This window comes from Microcaecilia unicolor, unplaced genomic scaffold (genome assembly GCF_901765095.1).
Source record: "Microcaecilia unicolor unplaced genomic scaffold, aMicUni1.1, whole genome shotgun sequence".
Taxonomy (NCBI): domain Eukaryota; kingdom Metazoa; phylum Chordata; class Amphibia; order Gymnophiona; family Siphonopidae; genus Microcaecilia; species Microcaecilia unicolor.
In genome coordinates, this window is record NW_021963012.1 from 350,936 (window position 1) to 376,594 (window position 25,659).

General features: G+C 46.4%; 1 protein-coding gene across 1 annotated transcript in view; it reads left to right on the forward strand.

The window, feature by feature from the left end:
• LOC115458732 (adapter protein CIKS-like) overlaps positions 1 to 25,337 on the forward strand; it is a 45,587-nt gene extending 20,250 nt beyond the window's left edge. Inside the window, exons 3-9 of the mRNA XM_030188556.1 lie at positions 277 to 454; positions 5,847 to 6,001; positions 15,397 to 15,485; positions 15,684 to 15,752; positions 21,508 to 21,624; positions 24,583 to 24,657; positions 25,107 to 25,337. Of these exons, the coding sequence (XP_030044416.1) occupies positions 277 to 454; positions 5,847 to 6,001; positions 15,397 to 15,485; positions 15,684 to 15,752; positions 21,508 to 21,624; positions 24,583 to 24,657; positions 25,107 to 25,253 (830 nt within the window). The 3' untranslated portion in view covers positions 25,254 to 25,337. The remainder of the gene's footprint in view (positions 1 to 276; positions 455 to 5,846; positions 6,002 to 15,396; positions 15,486 to 15,683; positions 15,753 to 21,507; positions 21,625 to 24,582; positions 24,658 to 25,106) is intronic.
• Positions 25,338 to 25,659: the final 322 nt, after the last annotated feature.

Below are 25,659 nucleotides of genomic sequence, written 5' to 3' on the forward strand. Positions count from 1 at the left end.
CACATACCCTCCTATCACCACACATCTATACCCCAACACCCACCACACACAACCACACACCCACAATACATCCACACAACTCCCATATACGCACACCCTATCTATCCATGGAAACTCCCTCGTTCCCCGTACCTCCTACCTACATCCCCATTCCTTCCCAAGCACCCACCCCTCCTGCATTCTGTGTCGGAAAGCACTCTCTAATGCATGCTTCTGCGTGCTTCCCTTTCTTGTTAATAGCGTCTGTAGTCTTTATTTTGGTTTGTTTTTTCTCAGATGACAAGACTTGTGGTATCCAGAGAGCTTATCAACAGTTACTGCCTTCATCCCAGGCCTTGCCTGAAGATGCTGCATCTTACCTCCACCCACAGCAACAAATGTTTCCCAAATATCCTGCACCCGGTGGCAGGAGGAATGGGTTAGAAGATGTATCACAAATACCCGAGGCTTTTCTGTGAGTATCCTCTTTCTGACATGAGAGGTATCGTTCCACACTTACAATCACATACAGACATTACATACAGACATTACAGTCAAGAGACGGCAGCAATGCCTGTGAGCATCAAACATAGAAAGTCTTTCATTTTTATACTGTAAACCGCTGTGATCTTATGCATTTAAGCTACTGTCCTACTTCAGGTATTGCTGCACTACTTCCCATCCCCCATCTTTCTTTTCTGTATGTGGCTATTGGTCTTTGCTGGAATGCAGAATTATTTTTCCATAATTTCCTTTGTCTGTTTCGGCTTGTTTCAGGTAAGAACTATTTCTTTATAACAGATAACTATGTAGTATTCTCTTTTCTCTTTATATTTTTTTCCCTTCAGGATCCATGATAAACATAGTAACATAGTAGATGATGGCAGAAAAAGACCTGCACGGTCCATCCAGTCTGCCCAACAAGATAACTCATATTTGCTACTTTTTGTGTATACCCTACTTTGATTTGTACCTGTGCTCTTCAGGGCACAGACCGTATAAGTCTGCCCAGCACTATCCCCGCCTCCAAACCACCAACCCCGCCTCCCACCACTGGCTCTGGCACAGACCGTATAAGTCTGCCCAGCACTATCCCCGCCTCCCAACCACCAGCCCCGCCTCCCACCACCGGCTCTGGCACAGACCATATAAGTCTGCCCAGCACTATCCCCGCCTCCCAACCACCAGCCCCGCCTCCCAACCACCGGCTCTGCCACAGACCGTATAAGTCTGCCCAGCACTATCCCCGCCTCCCAACCACCAGCCCCGCCTCCCAACCACCGGCTCTGGCACAGATTGTATAAGTCTGCCCAGCACTATCCCCGCCTCCCAACCACCAGTCCCGCCTCCCACCACCGGCTCTGGCACAGACCGTATAAGTCTGCCCAGCACTATCCCCGCCTCCCAACCACCAGCCCCGCCTCCCAATCTCGACTAAGCTCCTGAGGATCCATTCCTTCGGCACAGGATTCCTTTATGCTTATCCCACGCATGTTTGAATTCTGTTACCGTTTTCATTTCCACCACCTCCTGCGGGAGGGCAGTCCAAGCATCCACTACTCTCTCCGTGAAAAAATACTTCCTGACATTTTTCTTGAGTCTGCCCCCCTTCAATCTCATTTCATGTCCTCTCGTTCTACCATCTTCCCATCTCCCGAAAAGGTTTGTTTGCGGATTAATACCTTTCAAATATTTGAACGTCTGTATCATATCACCCCTGTTTCTCCTTTCCTCCAGAGTATACATGTTTAGTTCAGCAAGTCTCTCCTCATACGTCTTGTAATGCAAATCCCATACCATTCTCCTAGCTTTTCTTTGCACCGCTTCAATTCTTTTCACATCCTTCGCAAGGTACGGCCTCCAAAACTGAACACAATACTCCAGGTGGGGCCTCACCAACGACTTATACAGAGGCATCAACACACCCTTTCTTCTGCTGGTCACACCTCTCTCTATACAGCCTAACAACCTTCTAGCTACGGCTACCGCCATGATATTTCCTGTTAGTGGTTTCTCTCTCTTTCATTTTCTTTCTTCTCTTTACAGCTGTTCTTTATCTAATTAGTCTGATTGCTTATCACTACCAAAGCTACTGATATTAGATTCTGTAAGTGTGTTATTATTTTTCCATGACTTGCAACTAATATCTGATGCTGTACTGATGACTGCTAAAATGGTTTATTCTCTGATTCCTGTCTTATGTTGTAATGTTTTAGAGAATGCAAATGAAATAAACTAAACTATAAACTGCTCTCACTGTGAGACAACGGCCCTGTTCCATATCCCGTAAAAGAGACACTTCCTTGGCCATAGACCAAGTACCCAGAACAGTTCTGAAAGAGCCCATCGTTACAAGAATGCAAGCAAACTGCAGACTTACCCTCTCACCGTCATGTTTTCCACAGAACATTTTAGCAGGAAAGGACTCTCAGTCTGACAGTTCTTGCTCCCTTCTTTCCTCTGTGGTGTTCTCCCTCCTAGTAAGGTCAGTCTGAGGTGGTGAGCAACAAAGTTAACCAGGTACCTTTATGGAGTTATTTTTATCCAGGTGCTGAATATAATTGGTTAAAGACATCTGGTTCATTTTAGGCCACCCCTGGCTTGACCTAGCTGTCCTGTGAGGTTTAGCTGGACAGTGAGACAGTGCCCAGAACTCTCATCCTAAAATGATCCCACGCCCCATACCTGAATCACCAACTCGTTGGGGGTAATTCCCAAACTTACCGGGAGAAATCTTCTGATTATCAGCCCCTATGGGAGTAATTTTATGAACATTTCCCATGTTTTATGTATGTGAAATGGTTTTATAAAATTCCCCCACTGGTTATCCCTGTTATCTCATGTGAATTTAGGCATTCTTCTGGTGTGGAGTCTGGATGGAGAGTGGACAAGTTAATATTCACCTGCCACTGGGAGTTTTTTTTTTTTTTTTTTTAAATGCTGAGTGTGACGATAAAAGAAATCTGCATATTCAGTGCCACTGCCGCTGGAATTTATCCAGTCAGTGGAAATATTCAGTCTGCTATCTGGGTAACAACACAGGACAGCCTTCTGTCTATCCTAAGATATCCACAGATAAAGACCATGTGGCCTATCCAGTCTGCCCATCCACGCCATCTTCTGTCCTTATCACTCCAGTACAGATCCTCTGTACTTGTCCCAAGCTCTCTTGAATTCAGATACTGTTTTTGTCTCTACCACTTCCTCGAATTCACCACCCTTTCCGCGAGGAAGTATTTCCTCAGGTTACTTCCGTCCCCTTTCACCTTCATCCTATGCCCCCTCGTTCCACAGCTTCCTTTCAGTTGAAAGAAACTCACCTCTTGTGTATTTATGCCAAGTAGATATTTAAACATCTCCGTCATATCTCCGCTCTCCCATTTTTCTTCCAAAGTGAACATATTGAGATCTTTAAACCTGTCCCCATTCGCTTTATGATAAAGACCACTGACCATTTCAGTAGCCGCCTTCTGGACCAACTCCATCCTGTTTATATCTTTTTGAAGGTGCATCTCCAGACTTGTACACAATATTTTAAAAGAGGTCTCACCAGCAGGCCGCAGAGAGACTGGGCCGGGCCTGGGGAAGGCCGCCCCCGGGGCCCCGCCCCTGCCACCCTGCCACCCCCAGGGTCGCCACCGCTCCCCCCCTCCACCCCCCCCCGAGGTCACCACAGCCACTGCTCCCTCCCTCCCTGAGGTTGCTGCCGCCGCTCCCCCCCTCCGTTCGCCACCGGACCGGGCCCCCTGCATTGAAATCGCACTCACCTCTGTGAAAGCAGCACTGCAGGCAGCAGAACGCCTCCCTTCGGCCCTCCTTCCCTCCCTCCCTTGGAGGCCCGGGCCCGGGGAATTGTGGCCCCCCCTGCCCCCCCTCTCGGCGGCTACGCTCACCAGAATGAATGTTGTCACTATCCAAATCAGTTTCAGGTCCACCTGATTCTCTCACCTCACCCTTCATATTCAGAGGTACTATCAGGAATATCCCAGACCCAGATAAAAGCTTCTGAACATTGAGCCTGTGATTCATAGTAGATGACGGCAGAAAAAGACCTGCACGGTCCATCCAGTCTGCCCAACAAGATAAACTCACATGTGCTACTTTTTGTGTATAACTGACCTTGATTAGTATCTGCCATTTTCAGGGCACAGACCGTAGAAGTCTGCCCAGCATTAGCCCCGCCTCCCAACCGCCAGCCCCCCCCCCCCCCCAACCGGCTCTGCCACCCAATCTCGGCTAAGCTTCTGAGGATCCATTCCTTCTGAACAGGATTCCTTTATGTTTATCCCACGCATGTTTGAATTCCGTTACCGTTTTCATCTCCACCACCACCCGCGGGAGGGCATTCCAAGTATCCACCACCCTCTCCATGAAAGAATACTTCCTGACATTTTTCTTCAGTCTGTGATTCTTGAGTCTGTGATTCATAAAATACGGCTTTCAATCCATCCACTATTTCTGTCCATTGTAAAATTACTCTCCACGGGTTTATCCTGTGTGTTAATTATGCTTAGGTTGCCTGTATGTTAAAGCAGGGCATCTGATCCTCAGGAAATGTTCCTCCACTATTTATGAGTCCTGCACGGATGTTGTGTCTGTGCTGAATCTGCATCTACTCAGGATAGGTAGAGATGCAGAGACTGAGGGGGATCCTGGGAGAGAATTGACACCTCCCGTCTTTCCAGGGGGACAAACAGCTGACAGCGTGCCTAGTAAAGGGTTCAGTAACCAAATAAAGGCATTCACATTCTCTTTCTTCCACTGTTTGATAAAACTGACTAAGCACCACCACACCCTACACTGATGACTCTCCCTCCATCTCAGTGGCGTAGACATGGTTGCGCCCACCCACTTTGGGTTAGGACCCACCAAAAATCGTGGAACCCTTTTTAAGACTGGTGGGGAAACCCCAAGGCCTGCCAGCTGCAGGGGGCCTCTTCCAGCAGCTGGAACAGTCCTGTGCTCTGCAGCCCGCGGGCAGAACATTCCCATCCTGTGAGGGGCCTAACGGTTAGTGGAGCAAACTTGGATCCTGGCATCCTGGGTTCAGTTCCCACTACAACTCCTTGTGACCTTGGGCAAGTCACTTAACCCTCCATTGCCCCAGGTGCAAAATAAGTACCTGTATATACTGTGTAAACCGCTTTGAATGTAGTTGCAAAAACCACAGAAAGGCAGTATGTCAAGTCTCATTAACAATCTCAAAGAGTAGCAACATTCCATGTAGAACCCCAAGGAATAGCAAGATTCTGGAATCCCTGGAACATGGAATGTTGCTACTATTTGAGATTCTGTTGCTACTATTTGAGATTCTACATGGAATGTTGCTAGTGGAAGAATAGCCTAGTGGTTAGTGCAGTGGACATTAATCCTGGAGAACTGGGTTTGAGTCCCATTGCAGCTCCTTGTGACCTTGGGCAAGTCACTTAACCCTCCGTTGCATGTACAAAAACTTAGGTTGTGAGCTCTTAGGGACAGAGAAAGCATCTGTTCATACAGTGTAATTGTTCTCCACCTTGAACTTGAGGTTGAAGAAGATTATAAATGCCAGATTGAAATAATACTCTCTATGTGCTGCTACTGTGCCAGCCCTCCTTCCTCACATGCTCAGTTTTTGCACATGCATGGGGGTGGGGGTGGTGGTGGTGGTGGCACCACATGACATAGGGAGTAGTATGGGCGTGTTCCAGCTGCTGTCTTCAGCTGGTGGAGCTTGAGATCCTTGCCAGTTCAGGTATTTATTGAGTTGGGGAGGGGGGGGATTTTGTGCCCATCTAAAATACCACATTTGGTTATACCCGTGCTCCGTCTGCGCAGCACCTTATGTCACTGCGTATCCTAATTGTCACTGGTTTGCTTCTCTCCAGGAATCAACAGCAGAAACGCATCCCCAGTATGGCAGACCCCCTGCAGGTGTGCAGGCAGCACAGCCAGCCCTGTCACTGTCTCCCGAACCCCGTCCCTGCTGGTCCCGGATCTTTCAAGGGAACATTGAGAATGAGTAATTTACCAGAAGAACTGCGTAAGTTGCGATTTCTGTGGTTTTACAACGTCGCTTTCTTATTTCAATAGCTAGACTGGGATTCTTGGTTCTCATATAGAGGGGCTTAGAGGTGTGAGATGCTTCTGAACTAATAGCATAAGAATACAGACAGTCCCGTATAAGGTAGAGAATGGCACTCAGGCAGTAAGTCTGCTTTTTAGTGTCGAATAGTTAAGTCATACAGTGGGTTCTGGGTTGGGGAACTGTAACAGTGCTTCAGTGGGGCTCAGACAGAATGTTTTGCACTTAATTTTCAAAACAGATTTAAAATTTGCCCTCATAACTCCAAGAGGAATTATTTCATGCTACTGTCCCATCCCTTTCCATTCATAGTAACATAGTAGATGACGGCAGAAAAAGACCTGCACGGTCCATCCAGTCTGCCCAACAAGATAAACTCATGTGTATACCTTACCTTGATTTGTACCTGTCCTTTTCCGAGCACAGACCGTATAAGTCTACCCAGCACTATCCCCGCCTCCCAACCACCAGTCCCGCCTCCCACCACCGGTTCTGGCACAGACCGTATAAGTCTGCCCAGCACTATCCCCGCCTCCAAACCACCAGTCCCGCCTCCCATCATCGGCTCTGGCACAGACCGTATAAGTCTGCCCAGCACTATCCCCGCCTCCCAACCACCAGCCCCGCCTCCCATCATCGGCTCTGGCACAGACCGTATAAGTCTGCCCAGCACTATCCCCGCCTCCCAACCACCAGCCCCGCCTCCCACCACCGGTTCTGGCACAGACCGTATAAGTCTGCCCAGCACTATCCCCGCCTCCCAACCACCAGCCCCGCCTCCCACCACCGGTTCTGGCACAGACCGTATAAGTCTGCCCAGCACTATCCCCGCCTCCCAACCACCAGCCCCGCCTCCCACCACCGGTTCTGGCACAGACCGTATAAGTCTGCCCAGCACTATCCCCGCCTTCCAACCACCAGCCCCGCCTCCCACCACCGGCTCTGGCACAGACCGTATAAGTCTGCCCAGCACCATCTCCGTCTCCCGCCACCGGCTTTGCCACCCAATCTCGTCTAAGCTCCTTAGGATCCATTCCTTCTGAGCAGGATTCATTTATGTTTAGACTTTTAGACCATTTCCTAGTCTCAAAGAGGTTGTCCGAAGTCCTGTACAATCTATAAATAAAAAGAAACCAAAACATAATAAAAAGAAAAATGCAAACGTATACCAAAATGTAGAACACCAGAAAATCACCCCCCAAATCTCACTATTTCTATTTAAATCTTATATTCCGCTAAATTCCATAAAAGGATTCAAAGCGGCATTAAGCACTGAGAACCATCATGGAACACAAGTTCTAATGAACCCTCCACCCTTTTTCAAAAGCACAGATACTTTTGTTAAGATTAATTAGCTACCAGAAACATGTTCCATGGCTGGCTACCTGGAAGGAAGGGACTGGAGCTGAGCACCCCTGCTGCTCTGAAGTCTGCTTTCCAGGCCGTTCCCCAGAAATTAAACCAGTACAACTACTACTTATCATTTCTACAGCGCTACTAGACGTACGCAGCACTTGGACATGAAGAGACAGTCCCTCCTCGTCAGAGCTTACAATCTAATCAGGATAGACAAACAGGACAAATAAGGGATAAACAGACATGGGTACTGAACAAGTGAATAGGGGTTAGGAGTTAAAAGCAGCATCAAAAAGGTGGGCTTTTAGGCTAGATTTGAAGACGGCCAGAGATGGAGCTTGACGTACTGGCTCAGGAAGTCTATTCTAGGCATATGGTGCAGCAAGATAAAAGGAACGGAGTCTGGAGTTAGCAGTGGAGAAGAAGGGAGCAGATAAGAGAGATTTACCCAGTGAACGGAGTTCCCGGGAAGGAGTGTAGGGAGAGATGAGAGTGGAGAGGTACTTAGGCAGCAATGTCAGACAGGTATGCTTGGGCTTGGATTCTTGCTGAAATTTCTGGTGTGGAGAGGTAGATCTGGGAGTCATCAGCGTAAAGGTGATACTGAAAACCATGGGATGAGATCAGAGTACGCATATGAGCACGCAATTCTGGAATACACTACCACGCAACCTGAAAATGATCTACGAATTGACCGACTTCCGCAAACAATTGAAGACTCATCTCTTTGAGAAAATTTATTGCAAGGATCAAAACAAATGAAGCCCATACACACTGATAGAAATGCATCAATACACTCCCTTCTGAATTTCTCTTACCCCGTATTTTTACCTCACTTCAAACTCCACCCACAGATAAAATGTTATAACCTATGTTCTCTTGATATTGTTCTATCGCCTTATCTTTTCCCCATTGTAACATCCCATGGTTTCTACGCCCTAACGATTTTTGACTTGATTTTGTCTTTCCATAACTCCTCACAATGTAACCCACAATCGTACTGTAACACACTGTATTTCCATCATTCACAATGTATTGTAAGCCACACTGAGCCCGCAAATAGGTGGGAAAATGTGGGATACAAATGCAATAAATAAATAAATAAATAAGAGTACCAAGCAGTGGCGTAGCCAAAGGTGGGCCTGAGTGGGCCCAGACCCACCCAGTAGCAGCACATCTATGATGTAGCTGGCAGGGATCCCCAAGCCCCATCAGCCGAAAACTCCCAACTACTCTCCCTCCTGTATACCTTGTAAATAGCATATCTTCACCTGCAGTGAGCAGCGACTGATACATACTGTTCACACTGGCCCCACAGCCTTCCCTCTGATGTATTCCCGCCTATGCGGAAACAGGAAATTGCATCAGAGAGAAAGCTGTGGGGCTAACATAAGCAGTGTGTATTAGTTGCTATTCGCTGCCAGTGAAAATCTGCTATTTAAAAGGTATGTGGGGGAGGGAAGATGCTTGAGAGACCATATGGCATGCAGGCAAGAGGGGGACAGACCAAATCACTTGTGGGACAAGATGGTGTTCTTCTGCCCACCCATCTTGGGCCAGGCCCACCCAAAATTGGGTGTCTGGCTACGCCTCTGGTACCAAGGGAAGAAGTATAGATGGAGAAAAGAAGAGGTCCCAGGACAGATCCTTGAGGTACATCAACTGATAGTGGGATAGAAGTGAAGGAGGATCCACCAGAGTATACACGAAAAGTACGATGGGAGAGATAAGAAGAGAACCAGGAAAGAACAAGTGTATCAAGGAGTAGGCGGTGATCAGCAGTGTCAAAAGCAGCAGATAGATCGAGAAGGATGAGGATAGAATAGAGACCTCTGGATCTGGCCAGGAAGAGGTCACTGGAGACTTCAGTAAGGGATGTTTCAGTTGAATGTAGAGGGCGAAAGCTAGGTTGAAGTGGATCAAGAATAGCTTGAGCTGAAAGAAAGTTAAGGCAACGGCGGTGAACGGCACGTTCAAGTATCTTGGATAGGAAAGGAAGGAGGGAGATGGGGAGATAGTTGGAAGGACAGGTAGGGTCCAATGAAGGTTTTATGAGGAGTGGTGTAACTATGGCATGTTTGAAGGCATCAGGAACAGTCACAGTGGGAAGTGAAAGACTGAGGATATGATAGATAAAACGGATGACAGAAGGAAAGATAGTGCTAAGTAGATGGGTGGGAATAGGATCAGAGGAACAGGTAGTTAGTTTTGGGGAGGAAAGAAAATGTACAGTTTCCTCTTCAGTGATTTCAGAAAAGGAAGAAAAGGAGGCAGAAGCTGAAGGATTCTAAACCTAGTTCTTAGTGGAGTGAATGATCTGGTGCAGGAGGTATATTCCGCCTCAACCGATATACTCATATCACCCCTCTCCTCAGGTCACTTCACTGGCTTCCGATCAGATACCGCATTCAGTTCAAGCTTCACCTTCTTACCTACAAATGCACTCAGTCTGCAGCCCCTCATTACCTCTCTATCCTCATTTCCCCTTACGTTCCCACCTGTAATCTCCGCTCACAGGACAAATCCCTCCTCTCAGTACCCTTCTCCACCACCGCCAACTCCAGGCTCCGCTCATTCTGCCTCGCCTCACCCTATGCTTGGAATAAACTTCCTGAGCCCTTACGCCAAGCCCCCTCCCTACCCATCTTCAAATCCTTGCTCAAAGCCCACCTCTTCAATGTTGCTTTTGGCACCTAACCTTTATACCTTTCAGGAAATCTAGACTGCCCCTATTTGACTGACTGTACATTTGTCCTTTAGATTGTAAGCTCCTTTGAGCAGGGACTGTCCTTCTATGTTAAATTGTACAGCGCTGCATAACCCTAGTAGCGCTTTAGAAATGTCAAATAGTAGTAGGTAATGATGCTGGGGCCTCTTGATAACAGTGATCATAACATGATCAGATCTGATATAAGCTTCGGAGTAAGTACACACAGGAAATCCAATAAGCATTTAAATTTCAAAAAGGAGACTATGATAAAATGAGAAGAATGGTGAAAAAAAAACTTTGAGGAGCAGTTGCGAAGGTCGAAAATTTACATCAGGCGTGGATGCTATTCTCAAATACTATCCTGGAAGCCCAGGCCAAATATATTCTGTGTATTAAAAAGGAGGAAGGAAGACCAAACGACAGCTGACATGGTTAAAAAATAAGGTAAAGGAAGCTATTAGAGTTAAAAGAAAATCCTTCAGAAAATGGAAGAAGTTTCCAACTGAAAATAATAGGAAACAGCATAAGGAATGGCAAGTCAAATGCAAAGCGTTGATAAGGAAGGCAAAGAGAGACTTTGAAAAGAAGATTGCATTGGAGGTAAAAATCATAGTAAAAACTTTTTTAGTTATCTTAAAGCAAGACGCCAGCAAAACAATCGGTTGGACAACTAGATAAACATGGGGAAAAGGGGTACTCAGGGAATACAAGGCCATAGTGGAGAGATTAAATGAGTTCTTGGCTTCGGTCTTCACCGAGGAAGATGTGGGAGACATACCGGTGCCAGAGAAACTGAATTTGACAAATTGAAGAGTAGCAAATCACCAGGACCAAATGATATACATCCCAGGGTATTGATAGAATTGAAAAATGAACTTGTAGAACTATTGTTAGTACTATGTAATTTATCTTTAAAATCAAGCATGGTACCAGAAGATTGGAGGGTGACCAGTGTAACATCGATTTTTAAAAAGGGTTCCAGAGGTGATCCGGGAAATTACAGACCAGTGAGCCTGTCGTCAGTGCCGGGCAAAATGGTAGAGACTACTATAAAGAAAAAAATTACAGAGCATATGCATAAGCATGGACTAATGAGACAAAGCCAACATGGATTTAGTGACGGGAAATCTTGAAGGGGTGACCAAACGTGGATAAAGGTGAGCCGGGCGATATTGTGTATCTGGATTTTCAAAAGGCATTTGACAAAGTACCTCATGAAAGACTCCAGAGGAAATTGGAAAGTCATGGGATAGAAGGTAGTGTTCTATTGTGGATTAAAAACTGGTTAAAGGATAGAAAACAGAGAGTAGGGTTAAATGGTCAGTATTCTCAATGGAGAAGGGTAGTTAGTGGGGTTCCCCAGGGCTCTGTGCTGGGACCACTGCTTTTTAACATATTTATAAATGACCTAGAGATGGGAGTAACTAGTGAGGTAATTAAATTTGCCAATGACACAAAGTTATTCAAAGTTGTTAAATCATGAGAGGATTGTGAAAAATTACAAGTGGACCTTGGGAGACTGGGCATCCAAATGGCAGATGAGGTTTAACGTGAGCAAGTGCAAAGTGATGCATGTGGGAAAGAGGAACCCAAACTATAGCTACGTGATGCAAGGTTCCGCATTAGGAGTCACCGACCAGGAGAAGGATCTAGGAGTCATTGCTGATGATACGTTGAAACCTTCTGCTCAGTGTGCTGCGGTGGCAAAGAAAGCAAATAGAATGTTAGGTATTATTCAGAAAGGAATGGAAAATAAAAACGAGGATGTTATAATGCCTTTATATCGCTCCATGGTGCAACCGCACCTTGAGTACTGTGTGCAGTTTTAGTCACTGCATCTCAAAGTAGAATTAGAAAATGTACAGAGAAGGGCGACGAAAATGATAAAGGGGTTGGGACAACTTCCCTATGAGGAAAGGCTGAAGCGGCTAGGGCGATTCATCTTGGAGAAAAGGCGGCTGAGGGGAGATATGATAGAGGTCTATAAAATAATGAGTGGAGTTGAACAGGTAGATGTGAAGCGTCTGTTCACGCTTTCCAAAAATACTAGGACTAGGGGGCATGCGATGAAGCTACAATGTAGTAAATTTAAAAGGAATCAGAGAAAAGTTTTCTTCACTCAACGTGTAATTAAACTCTGGTAAAGGCGGTTAGCTTAGCAGAGTTTAAAAAGGGTTGGACGGCTTCCTAAAGGAAAAGTCCATTATTAAATGGACTTGGGGAAAATCCACTGCTTATTTCTGGGATAAGTAGTATAAAATGTTTTGTACTTTTTTGGGATCGTGCCAGGTATTTGTGCCCTGGATTGGCCACTGTTGGAAACAGGATGCTGGGCTTGATGGACCTTTACTCTGTCCCAGTATGGCAACACTTATGTAGTTATGTATGTAAGTGGTTTACAGTTGCATACAAAAGCATTACTCAGTTTAGGAAAAGAACGCCATTACTTGGGTAGGACAGTTAACACAATCACTCAGGAGGGTGTAGAAAAAGGATTAAAACAAGGTATAGAGAGAAAGAGAACTGACAAGCAGAGTGCCTTCTATTCATTCAGCCCTAATGACTCAAAAAAGAATTCATGACTTTACCAGCCCATAAGCCAATTCATAAAAGTACATTTTTAAACAGGATTTAAAATTAAAAAAAAAAAAGGATTCTGATCTAATATATTTTTGTAACTCGTTCCACAGTCTTGGGCCAGGTAGAAAAATGCTGAGACTCAAGTATTTTCATAATGGGTATTCTTTAATGGAGGGAGAGTAAGTCAATTACATCCAACAAGCGCAAAGACCGTGTTGGAGTATATGGTAAGAAAGGAATTCCAGGTGATAGGCTTTAAAAGCCAAGCAAAGAATCTTAAATTGCTCACAGAATTCAATAGGTAACCAGTGCAGAGAGCGTAGTAAAGGAGTGACATAGTTGTATCTTTTTGGCACGATGTAGAAAACGAGAAGCCATATTTCGTAAGGATTGTAGACGTTTCAGGTTGTGCTTGGTAATATCTGCATAAACTGAATTGCAATAGTTCATACAGGAGATGAAAATAGCTTAGACAAGAGTATGCAACACGGAAGGACTTAGAAGACCCTGAAGGGGACAAAGTTGATGAAGTGTCAAAACAGCCTAGTTGGATTACTGGGAAAATTTGCTCTTCAAAAGTAAGGTGAGAGTCTAATTGTATCCCTAAATAGCAGAAGGAGTGCACAGGCAACTATGTCCTTGTCAAGCAGATGGGGCACTAATGACGGAAGTGAACGATAACCAGGTATCCGGCATGCAGTTGTTTTTTCTGGGTTTAAGACTAGTTTGTGTGAGTGCAGCCATTGTGATACAGATTTTGAACAGTCTTGCAGAGGTCCAATATTCAAAGAGATAGATGATGTAGGGAGAAAGCAAGAGAATACCTACCCCTTCTCTACCTACCTGTTTCTTTTATTATCCTACTAAACTTAACTTATTTTTCTTCATCAAAACTCTGTAATCCCTGTTACTATGTAAGCCGCATTGAACCTGCTTTGAGTGGGAAAGCGCTGGGTATAAATGTAATCTCTCTATATAAAAGGCACCACCAACGTTCTAAATGAAGCCTCCAGCCGGAAGTGTGAAGGGGGAGAGGTATCCGGTTTGCCCATGAGTGTCTGCCCCGCCCTCGCTCTCTCTGTAACACAAACAGTGAAGGAAAACACAGCAAAGCACGAAATCAAATCGCTCTCTCTGTAACAGTGAAGGACTCAGAGGGGGGAGGAGAGAGAGGGCAGAAGCCCTCACTATCTCTGTAACACAAACACAGCACAGCAGGAAACAACACTGAAGGACTCGACTCCGAGGGGGGGAGGGGACAGAGAGCACAGGGGAAGGGAGAGAGGGCAGAGGGCAGGGACACACACACTACCACATGCACACAGAAGAAAACCTTGCTAGCCCCCGTTTCATTTGCATCAGAAACGGGGCTTTTTTACTAGTAAATAAATAAATGTCATCAGCATAGTAGGAAGCCCTGATGTTGTGATCCTGGATAACAGTTGCCAATGGACTAAGAAAGATATTGAAGAGCAATGGGGAAACGCCTTAAGGGAAGCATGAAAGTTTCTTCATCTTCACCTCCCCAGCTGGTGTCCAAATCAATGTACACAGCTGGATTCCCCTACCTTGCAAGTAAGTTATGGAACTGACTACCAGCAGATCTAAGGAACATAACAGACTACCTACATTTTCACAAACCGGTAAAATCCTATTTATTCAAGCCATTTCTATCAGAAGAATAATTCTAGAAATAAGACTGCTTACTAAAGATCCTCAGGAGCTTAGCCTAGAATGGGTGCCAGAGCTGGTGGTGGGAGGCGGGGTTGGTGGTTGGGAGGCGGGGATAGTGCTGGGCAGACTTATAGGGTCTGTGCCAGAGCCGGTGGTGGGAGGCAAGGATAGTGCTGGGCAGACTTATACAGTCTGTGCCAGAGCTGGTGGTGGGAGGCGGGGCTAGTGCTGGGCAGACTTATCGGTCTGTGCTAGGGCTGGTGGTTGGGAGGCGGGACTAGTGCTGGGCAGACTTATACGGTCTGTGCTGGGGCTGGTGGTTGGGCAGCAGGAATAGTGCTGGGCAGACTTATAAGGTCTGTGCCCTGAAGAGGACAGTACATATAAAAAAGTAGCACATATGAATTTATCTTCTTGGGCAGACTGGATGGACCGTGCAGGTCTTTTTTCTGCCGTCATCTACTATGTTTACTATGTATGTTTACTATTAATCAAAGAATGCTTGGTTAGGCATTAATAGTGTTTATTATATCAACCAGCATATTGATCAGTATGAACGTATTAGTATCGAGATCACCTGTTCACGATACCAGACTATCTTTGCTAGCAATATTAATGTAATATCTTAAGCACTATTACTGTCTTCCCTCTAAATTTTTGCAGTATTACCTCTAGCATTACGATTGTTTTTGCCTCTAAATTGTTAGCCACATTAACTGAATCCGTTTGGAGAATGTGGGATATAAGAACCAATAAAGTAAGGTAAAGTAAAGAAGGGTATTGGGACCAGTAGATCTCAGATCCATCCCAGGAGATTTGCCTCTGTGCAGGGTTTCTGTCTACCTCAGAATCACACAAAGCAAGGCCTGTTCTTCTTGCAAACTTATAGACGTAGCTTAAGAATCACTTTATCTAGGGACTCAGGATGTTGGATGAGAGAAAGCAGAGCAATGGGTAGATAATTTGTCTTCCTATACAAAGCAGCTTTCATGAATACGACAGTCTGTGTTTCCACCTCTCTTCGTTGTAACAGGGAAAGTCTTTATAACCTACTCACTGGACACTGGTAGTGAGGTCGTGAAACTTGTGAATGTTCTGCGCAGCTGTGGATTTCAAACTATGGTAAGTAATCTTATAGAATACAAAGCTGGGGGCTGGGGACAGGGAATCTGACATCCTAGGCAAACTATCAGCCATGAGCTTCACCCTTCATGGCCCACCACAGCCTAGCATCTCTTCCCTTCCCCTCCCCTACCTGATATCCTAGGCAAACCATCAACCATAAGCCTCACCAGTGATCCTTGAATTACTCTCTTGCAGATTGACATATTTGAGAACTCATTACAAGGCATTGATATCATCAAGTGGATGGAACGCTATCTGAGTGATGTGAGTACAGAACTAGCCCATCAGATCCTAGAGAGAGATCAAATAATCCAAAGAGCTCATTTGGTCCACCCTGCAGCTACATCCAAGCTTCTAGGGGCAAGAGAATGAGTCTCAGTGGATCTGTAAGGAGATGTTTACAGGAAGGGTCAAAAGTTTCCCTGAAAAGATGAAAGAAGCCAAAAGTTTCCAAGATGGGAAACACGCTATGCGTTCCCTCTCAGGTTTAGCAAGCCTTCTGATCGAGGCATCAATGCCTAAATCCTCACCATGAGCAAAACAGTGTTCTGTCAGATGAGGACTGGAGTGATACAAAACTGCTGCCACATGATCATGTCTTCCAAGCATCATGGATGCACCATCTAATGTCAACATCACTGTCCTCTTTGTATCACATTCAATTTCACCACTGTGGTCGTGATCCTCCTTTCAGTCTCACCTTGTCTTCCAGTGGTCAGTCTCAGAGGTGGCTCCAGAATGTCTTTTCCTTGCATTGTTGCCTCTGCTACCACTTCTTCTGTGTTTCAAGCCTCACTCTAGTATTCTGTGTCCTTCAAGCCTCACTCTGGTGTTCAGTGTGTTTCAAGCCTCTTTCCTGTAGTCATGACATCATCAGTGAAGGCCTTCATAAGGAAGGTGAGGACATCTGGAGTTGCTGCCTTGTTTCTTTTGTTTGCTAGTGTGCCTGGGTGGCACTTCTGCCTTGCTTCTTATTTGTTTGCCTGTGTGCTTAAGGGACTTGAAATACAAACTGACAAGCAATTGGAGCACAATACTCCTGACACAACAGTTATAGAAAAGGAAAACGTATAGGTGCAGCAATAACCAGTGAGAGCAGAACTGATGAAAAAACACCTGGGGAAAAATAACAACATACTAAATTGGAACCTTTCATGAGGTACTTTGTCAAACGCCTTTTGAAAATCCAGATACACAATATCAACCAGCTCGCCTTTATCTATATGTTTGTTCACCCCTTCCAAGAAATGTGAGGCAAGATTTCTACTACTACTACTACTACTATTTAGCATTTCTATAGCGCTACAAGGCATACGCAGCGCTGCACAAACATAGAAGAAAGACAGTCCCTGCTCAAAGAGCTTACAATCTAATAGACAAAAAATAAATAAAGTAAGCAAATCAAATCAATTAATGTGAACAGGAAGGAAGAGAGGAGGGTAGGTGGAGGCGAGTGGTTACAAGTGGTTACGAGTCACTAAATCCATGTTGGCTTTGGCTCATTAATCCATGCTTTTGAATATGCTCTGTAATTTTGTTCTTTATAATAGTCTCTACCATTTTGCCTGGCACCGACATCAGGCTCACTAGTCTATAATTTACCGGATCCCCTCTGGAACCTTTTTTAAATATCAGCGTTACATGGGCTACCCTCCAATCTTCCGGTACCACACTCGATTTTAAAGATAAATTACATATTACTAACAATAGTTCCACCAGTTCATTTTTCAATCCTATCAGTACTCTGGGATGAATACCATCCGGTCCAGGAGATTTGATGCTCTTCAATTTGTAAGATTGCCCCATTACATCATCTAGGTTTATAAAAATTTCATTCAGTTTCTCCGACTCATCAGCTTTGAATACCATTTCTGGCATCGCTATCTCTCCCGAATCTTCCTTGATGAAGACCGAAGCAAAGAATTCATTTAATCTCTCCACTATGGCTTTGTCTTCCCTGATCTCCCCTGTTACCCTTGGTCATCTAGCTGTCCTGTTTCGGTGATTGGTGAGCCCTTAGGTTCCCGGAGGACCGCAAGACCTCCGAGGACCGCCGTGCACCCCGAATCTTCACCCGCGGCGACCGCCGTTCACCGAGGGTTGAGCCCCCAGCTGCAGGCGGCCAGCAGGACTGCTGGAACCGCGGGGTGACGGCCGGCCTGGCGGGTAGTCAGCAACACAGTCTCGGAATGGCAGCTAGCAAGGACGGCTAGCACAGAAACGGGATACAGTCACTGAAGGAGGCTAGCAAGGACGGCTAGCTGGAAGAGGAATACCGTCTCTGAAGGTGGTTAGCAAGGGCGGCTAGCTGGAAGAGGGACACAGTCTCAGAAGGTGGCTAGCAAGGACGGCTAGCTTGAAGAGGAACACAGTCTCTGAAGGTGGCTAGCAAGGACGGCTAGCTTGAAGAGGAACACAGTCGCTGAAGGTGGCTAGCAAGGACGGCTAGCTGGAAGAGGAACACAGCCTCTGAAGGTGGCTAGCAAGGACGGCTAGCTTGAAGAGGAACACAGTCTCTGAAGGTGGCTGGCAAGGATGGCTAGCTTGAAGATGGACTCAGTCTCTGTGGGTGGCCAGCAAGGACGGCTAGCCATGAAAGGAAACACAGTCTCTGAAGGTGGCTAGCAAGGACGGCTAGCTTGAAGAGGAACACAGTCTGAAGGTGGCTAGCAAGGACGGCTAGCTTGAAGATGAACACAGTCTCTGTAGGTGGCTAGCATGGACGGCTAGCTTGAAGAGGACCACAGTCTCTGAAGGTGGCTGGCAAGGACGGCTAGCTTGAAGATGAACACAGTCTCTGTAGGTGGCTAGCATGGACGGCTAGCTTGAAGAGGAACACAGTCTCTGAAGGTGGCTAGCAAGGACGGCTAGCTTGAAGATGGACTCAGTCTCTGTGGGTGGCCAGCAAGGATGGCTAGCCATGAAAGGAAACACAGTCTCTGAAGGGCAACGCTCCGCACTCCACTGTGTCGGCTCCTGACACTAGAAATGGAAGCGCTGGGCCCTTCTTGTTCCATGGTTTAAATCCCACGCCAGTCCATCCCCTCCCTGGAGAGGAGCCAATTCCTCCGGCCCTGACAGGCAAGGAGCGCCTGGATTGGCGGACCTGCCTAGCAGGCGGAGTCTCTCCTTCCCCGCGCCAATCCGGCGCGAGTGGGCGGGACTTGCTGGCTGGTCTGCTTGGGCCGGGGAGATGCCGACGCCGGCGCCGCCATCTTGGCCGGCGCCTTCCCTTCCCCGAGGCCGGCGTTCGCTCCCGCGGGTCGCCAGCCTCGGGCCGACCCGCGGTAGTGCTGGCCCCATCGGCGGCTTGTCTCTGCCACACTGGAGCCCGCGGCCCCCGTCGGTCATCGCTCCCCGCCGCGGGAGCACAGGTAGGGACCCGGGACGGGACATAGCAGTCCAACCGATTCTTTTGCTGGGTTCTTGCTTTTAATATATCTAAAACATGTTTACTATGTGTTTTTGCCTCCAACGCAATCTTTTTTTTCAAAGTCCCTTTTTGCCTTCCTTATCAGCGCTTTGCATTTGACTTGACATTCGTTATGCTGCTTATAATTTTCAGTAAGTTTCTTCTTCTATTTTCTGAAGGATTTTCTTTTAGCTCTAATAGCTTCCTTCACCTCACTTTTTAACCATGCCGGCTGTCGTTTGGTCTTCCGTCCTCCTTTTTTAATACACAGAATATATTTGGCCTGGGCTTCCAGGATGGTATTTATGAACAGCATCCATGCCTGATGTAAACTTTTGACCCTTGCAGCTGCTCCTCTAATTTTTTTATCATAGTCTCCTTTTTGAAAGTTAAATGCTAACGTATTGGATTTCCTGTTTATACTTACTCCAAAGCTAATATCAAATCTGATCATATTATGATCACTATTATAAAGTGGCCCCATCATGATTAAATCCCACACCAGACCATGTGCTCCACTAAGGACTAGGTCTAGAATTTTTCCTTCTATTGTCGGCTCCTATACCAGCTGCTCCATAAAGCAGTCCTTGATTTCGTCAAGGAATTTTACCTCCCTAGCATGCCCTGATGTTACATTTATCCAGTCAATATCGGGGTAATTGAAATCACCCATTTTTATCATGTTGCCCTGTTTGTTAGCCTCCCTAATTTCTGATAACATTTCTACATCCGTCTGTTCATCCTGGCCAGGTGGACGGTAGTACACTCCTATCACTATCCTTTTCCCATTTACACGTGGAATTTCAATCCATAGGGATTCCAAGAAGTGTTTTGTTTCCTTCAGAATTTTCATTCTTTTTGATTCAAGGCCTTCCTTAACATACAATGCTACTCCTCCACCAATTCGATCAACCTTTCACTACGATATAATTTGTACCCCAGTATGACAGTGTCCCACTGGTTATCCTCCTTCCACCAGGTCTCAGAGATGCCTATTATATCTAATTTTTCATTTAGTGCATTATATTCTAACTCTCCCATTTTCTTTCTTAGGCTCCTGGCATTCGCATATAGACATTTCAAACTATGTTTGTTGTTCCTATTTACATCATGGTCAGTGCTTGACAGTATTAATTTGCAATCTTTTGTCTGAGTTTTATTTTTATTTAAGGACACATGATCTACTACGGTCTCTTTTGCAACCTTACTATCTGGATACCCTATTGTCCCTGTTTTGGTGATATCTTTAAAACATACCTTATTTCGAACCATGCGCTTTTGAGCGACTGTTGGCCTTTCCCCAGTCTCTAGTTTTAAAGCTGCTTTATCTCTATTTGTAAATGCCATTGCCAGCAGCCTGGTCCCACCCTGGTTAAGGTGGAGCCCATCCTTTTGGAATGTTTTGTCAAACATCTTCTGAAAATCCAGATACACTGGCTCACCTTTATCCACATGTTTGTTCATCCCTTCAAACAAATGTAGTAGATTGGTGAGGCAAGATTTCCCTTTACTAAATCCATGTTGACTTTGTCTCATTAATCCATGCTTTTGAATATGCTCTGTAATTTTGTACTTTATAGTAGTCTCTACCATTTTAAAGAACAAAATTGATGATATCTGTTATCTTGATTTTTCATTTGAGTCTGTATACCATCCTCTAACCAATTGGAAGAAAAGCCAATTTGTGTTCAATCTTCCTTTGGGTCTTGTTTTTAAATCAAGTAGACAGATTAATCTACCTCTTTGAATATTTTCCAGTGTAGCCTTTTCTTTCTACCTTGGGGAGACACAGGGCCCTGTGAAGGGATGGGATTGTGGGGAAGAGTGAGAGGGTCTTTAATTTATATACACTCCAGATGTCATCAGGACAACTTAAACATCTATCCCCAACAGAGACCCTCAACACCGTGAAGTGGTGGTCTCCTACACCCTTGGGGTAGTGCATTGGCTTTTTGGGTGAGGAAACTGAATGCTTCTTATCATTGCCAGGTATAAGAGACATTTTCTGTAATTTGTTGTCTCTCAGGTTCCCATAAACTCAGTCTGGGCAGAAAAGTATCGGTAATATTGCTTAAACTTTTAGGGAAAATAACAGTAACTTGCTTTGCTTCACAGTAGTTTGGTCATGGATAAATCCATGGATAAATCCTTCTTATCCGTTCCCTTCTCCACTACTGCCAACTCCAGACTTCGCACCTTCTGTCTCGCTGCACCCTACGCCTGGAATAAACTTCCTGAGCCCCTACGTCTTGCCCCATCCTTGGCCACCTTTAAATCTAGACTGAAAGCCCACCTCTTTAACATTGCTTTTGACTCGTAACCACTCGCCTCCACCTACCCTCCTCTCTTCCTTCCCGTTCACATTAATTGATTTGATTACTTTATTTATTTTTTGTCTATTAGATTGTAAACTCTTTGAGCAGGGACTGTCTTTCTTCTATGTTTGTGCAGCGCTGCGTACGCCTTGAAGCGCTATAGAAATGCTAAATAGTAGTAGTAGTAGTAGTTAAGAAGCGTCATGTGTCATGTGCACGAGAGAGGGAGCAGAATGAGGAAGTTGCTCTTGTGATTTTTCTAATGATACTGTTCTCTCTCTGTTATTAACAGAAGACGGTGATGATAATCATAGCCCTGAGCCCAAAGTACTTGCAGGATGTTGACGGAGACGACTCTCTCCTGACCAAGGATAAGCATGGTCTGCACACGAAGTACATTCACAAAATGGTGAGGGGGGTCAGCATTGACTTTTCATTCTCTTGGCTTGGAGGAGGAGTGACCTGGTCGTTAGAGCAATGGGCTGGGGTGCATAAAGTTAAAATTTACAAATGTTGCCTTCACTAACACCCCTTGTCATCTTGGGAAGGACAGTCTGGGCCTTATTTGCAATTTCACGTGGAAATTCCACCATTTTTAAGTGCAAACAACACCCTCATGTAATTGGCAGGTTTAGAAAGAACAATTGTAGAAACTGTAAGGGGGCAGGTTGAAGACATGGTTTCTACATTTCCTGGGGGGGGGGGGGGGGGGTAAAAAATCTACATGTGTTTTCCCACTTCATGTTTCCACATGGGGATTTACAGCTGTTCTTGGAAAGTGCACGTTTCATCCAGCCCTGTACATGAGGGATTAAGGGAGGTGTCCTCCTTAATCCCCCGTTATTTCCCCTTCAATCTGAACATAAATAAAGAATTCACGGGGTAAATATTAATCTGGCAGTAGCGAGCATTTTGCTGACCGTCACTGGCGGTATTCCTGGATAGGCATTGACTACCCAGTTTATATGGAGGTACTTAACCAGCCATATAAAGATGCGGTCCCATTTATGTGGATACCCTGGCCACTTAAGTGCTGAACATTGGTACTTAACTGATTCCGCCCTCCGGAAGACCTCCAAAATAGCTCACAGAGATTTTTTTTTTCTCAAATCCCTCTGAGCATGTGCAGTACATACCCTTGCTGGGCGAGTCCAGGCAACCCCACTTTCTGCTTCAGTCTAAGTTTTCTACCGTTCCCAATGGTTGCATTTTTCAATTGTCCACCAAAGAACGATTAATCTGCTCACACAAATTTACACATCAATGGAACAGCTGTCAGGTTACCAACACCAATTGTAATAAGCGCCCTGGATGCGGGCACCTACATGAGGGTTCTGGGCTCAAGAGGTATGTGTCCGAGATCTAGGACTAGCACACCTCATCCTGCCTGCTTGTTCTATTGCCGCATATCTCTGTGCCCACATGCAAGGGCTGCCTGGTTGCTTTATGGCCGCATGTCTCAACACCCAGATGCACAGGCGAGACACTCTCCAGGACACTGTTCCCGCTCGAAGCTATACTGAGCCCTACACTCGTAATGACAACTCTGCCTGCTCCGCAACCAGGCCTCCTCTGGTGTCCACCAATGCTGTGGCTGCTGCAAATCAGATGCCACCAGGCCCTTTCTCTGGCCTTTCAGATTTCCCCATCATGAAGTCCTCTAGAGGCTATCTGGCTCCCCAAGGAAACATCAAACATTCTTACCCTTACTGGATAGAGCTCCCTGCCTTAGCCCCAGATTGTCTCCTCAAGTACTCAACCACTGGAAACCCAGGAATGGTCCTGTCCTGGGCAGAGGACATATCGGGGGGGGGGGGGGGGGGAGGCCTGACCACAACTGCTCAGCCACTGGGAACCCAGAAATTGGCCTGTAGTGAGTGGAAGACACTTCAGGGGGGCCTGGCTGCACCTGCTCAACTGCTTAGCCATTGGAAACCCAGAAATGGTCCTGTTCTGAGCGGAGGACACATTGAGAGGCCTGGCTGCATCCAGCACTATTAAGACCTGTCTCAGCGCATGCAGGCCTTGCCACTGCCCTCATCAGGGCCGAGCCTGCCGGCCCTGCCCACCCTCACAGATACCTACATCTGGGCCAACCCTCCTGGCCCCTCCCACCCTCTTCGGCACCATCACTGCTGCTGCACCTGTTGGCCCCACCCATTCAGGCACTGCAGACACAGGAGCAGCACAGTTCTTTGAACACCGGGCTCATAGGCATTTCATTTGGGATCTTGCCAGGTATTTGTGACCTGGATTGGCCACTGTTGGAAACAGGATGCTAGGCTTGATGGGCCTTTGGTCTGTCCCAGTATGGAAATACTTATGTACTTATAGAGTCCAAGAACCAGGAGCTGAGAACTTTCACCAGGCCTAATGGCGCTGATTGGCACCTCAACCTCGATACTGCCTTCATCTGCTGACAGTGGGCATGGTGTTGTGACCCACCCCAGCACTGCCCACCTCAATAGGAGGTGTTATCTAAGGTTGGCCTGCAGCTCGTGCCCACCACACCGACGTGCTTCTCCCCCGAATGATGACGGTAACGGAATTCAAACATGCGTGGGATAAACATAAAGGAATTCTGCTCAGAAGGAAGGGATCCCCACAAGCTTAGCCGGTGGTGGGAGGCAGGGCTGGTGGTTGGGAGGTGGGGATAGTGCTGGGGAGACTTATACGGTCTGTGCCAGAGCCGGTGGTGGGAGGTGGGGCTGGTGGTTGGGAGGTGGGGATAGTGCTGGGGAGACTTATACGGTCTGTGCCAGAACCGGTGGTGGGAGGCGGGGCTGGTGGTTGGGAGGTGGGGATAGTGCTGGGGAGACTTATACGGTCTGTGCCAGAGCCGGTGGTGGGAGGTGGGGCTGGTGGTTGGGAGGTGGGGATAGTGCTGGGCAGACTTATATGGTCTGTGCCCTGAAAAAGACAGGTACAAATCAAGGTAAGGTATACACAAAAAAATGGCACATGTGAGTTTATCTTGTTGGGCAGACTGGGTGGACCGTGCAGGTCTTTTTCTGCCGTCATCTACTATGTTACTATGTATGATGGCCATATCCAGGCATCAGCAAGAAATATTCAGAGTCTGAAGTGGGAAGAAGGATGGATACTCTATTTCCTTCTCTACCACCTTCAGTCCTCTCTTTCTCCTGCTTCTTCTCACTGTCCTCCTCAGTATACTACACATGGAAACCTGGAGCCATTTGATTGCTGGTGGAACCCTGGAATTTCTAGTGCAATGAGCTCCACTGTGTCATTAATTCAGACAATAGGAATACACCAAGGGAGAAACACTTGAGTAAGCATTGGGCAATCAGAAAAAGGAAACAGTTCCTGTCAGAGGTAGTTTTCAACCTATCGTTTGTCATTTCAGATGCAGATTGAGTTCATCGAGCAAGGAAGCATGAACTTCAGATTCATCCCTGTACTCTTCCCCAATGCAAAGCAGGTGAGTGAGAATCAAGGAAGTTTGATTAACAGGAGATGGCAGGAGCGTGCTTGGCCCATTATCCGGCCTGAAGCCAGTAGGCGGAGTTTGTCTCCCTATCAATTACATTGTTTTGAGTGTACCAAGATGGCGGTGGCTACAGGAGGCGGGGCCGATGACGGGGGAGGCGGGGCCGGTGACGGCAGGGGCGGGGTTGATGACGGCGGGGGCGGGGGTGATGACGCGGGGGTGGGGGTGTCAGGGGCGGGGTTTGAGTTTGGGCGGGTTTTGGGCTGTTTTCACGCTGGATTGGGTGGGAAAAAAATTTTCCACCTGGCAACACTGACTATAAGTTTTCAGATTTTTGTGGTTTGATTCCCACAGGAGGTTCTGAAGATGCAAAGATTTCAGTTCAGAAGTATGACAGATAGGAGAGTTATGCTGTGTGCATTTTTTTTTCTTATTTACAGGTACATGTGCCTACCTGGCTTCGGAACACACACATTTATCGGTGGCCAAATAATAAGAAACAGATCTTGCTGCGGTTACTGAGAGAGGAAGAGTATATTGCTCCTCGCATTGGGCCCCCACCCACCATCCACGTGAAGCCAATCTGAACATGAACTGTGGTACTGGGATGAAGCTTCTTCTTGTGGGCAGCGGGGATGCTTTCTGATGGGACCTTTTGTGTACTTCTGTGGAGGACTATGTGTTGCTATGCAGGAAACTCACATCTTCAAGGGATCCCCATAAAATCCTTGTGTTATGCAGTGAAGCCTCTGCCTTTCCTCCTTTCAAGGGTTTTTGTGATCTATTTATCCATTTGTGAGCTTTTAACTGACTGATAGAGCCCTAAATCTTAAGGGGAGATTCTTTGCTGCTTTGGATTTTTATATTTATAATCTTAACCTTCCATTGTCTCAGGTACAACCAGGGGTGTGCTGGTAAATTTTTAACAACAGGCTCTTTCTCCAGACGTAGCCAGCTCTGCAGTTGGAAGGGCCAGGAGTGGCCGGGGGTGGG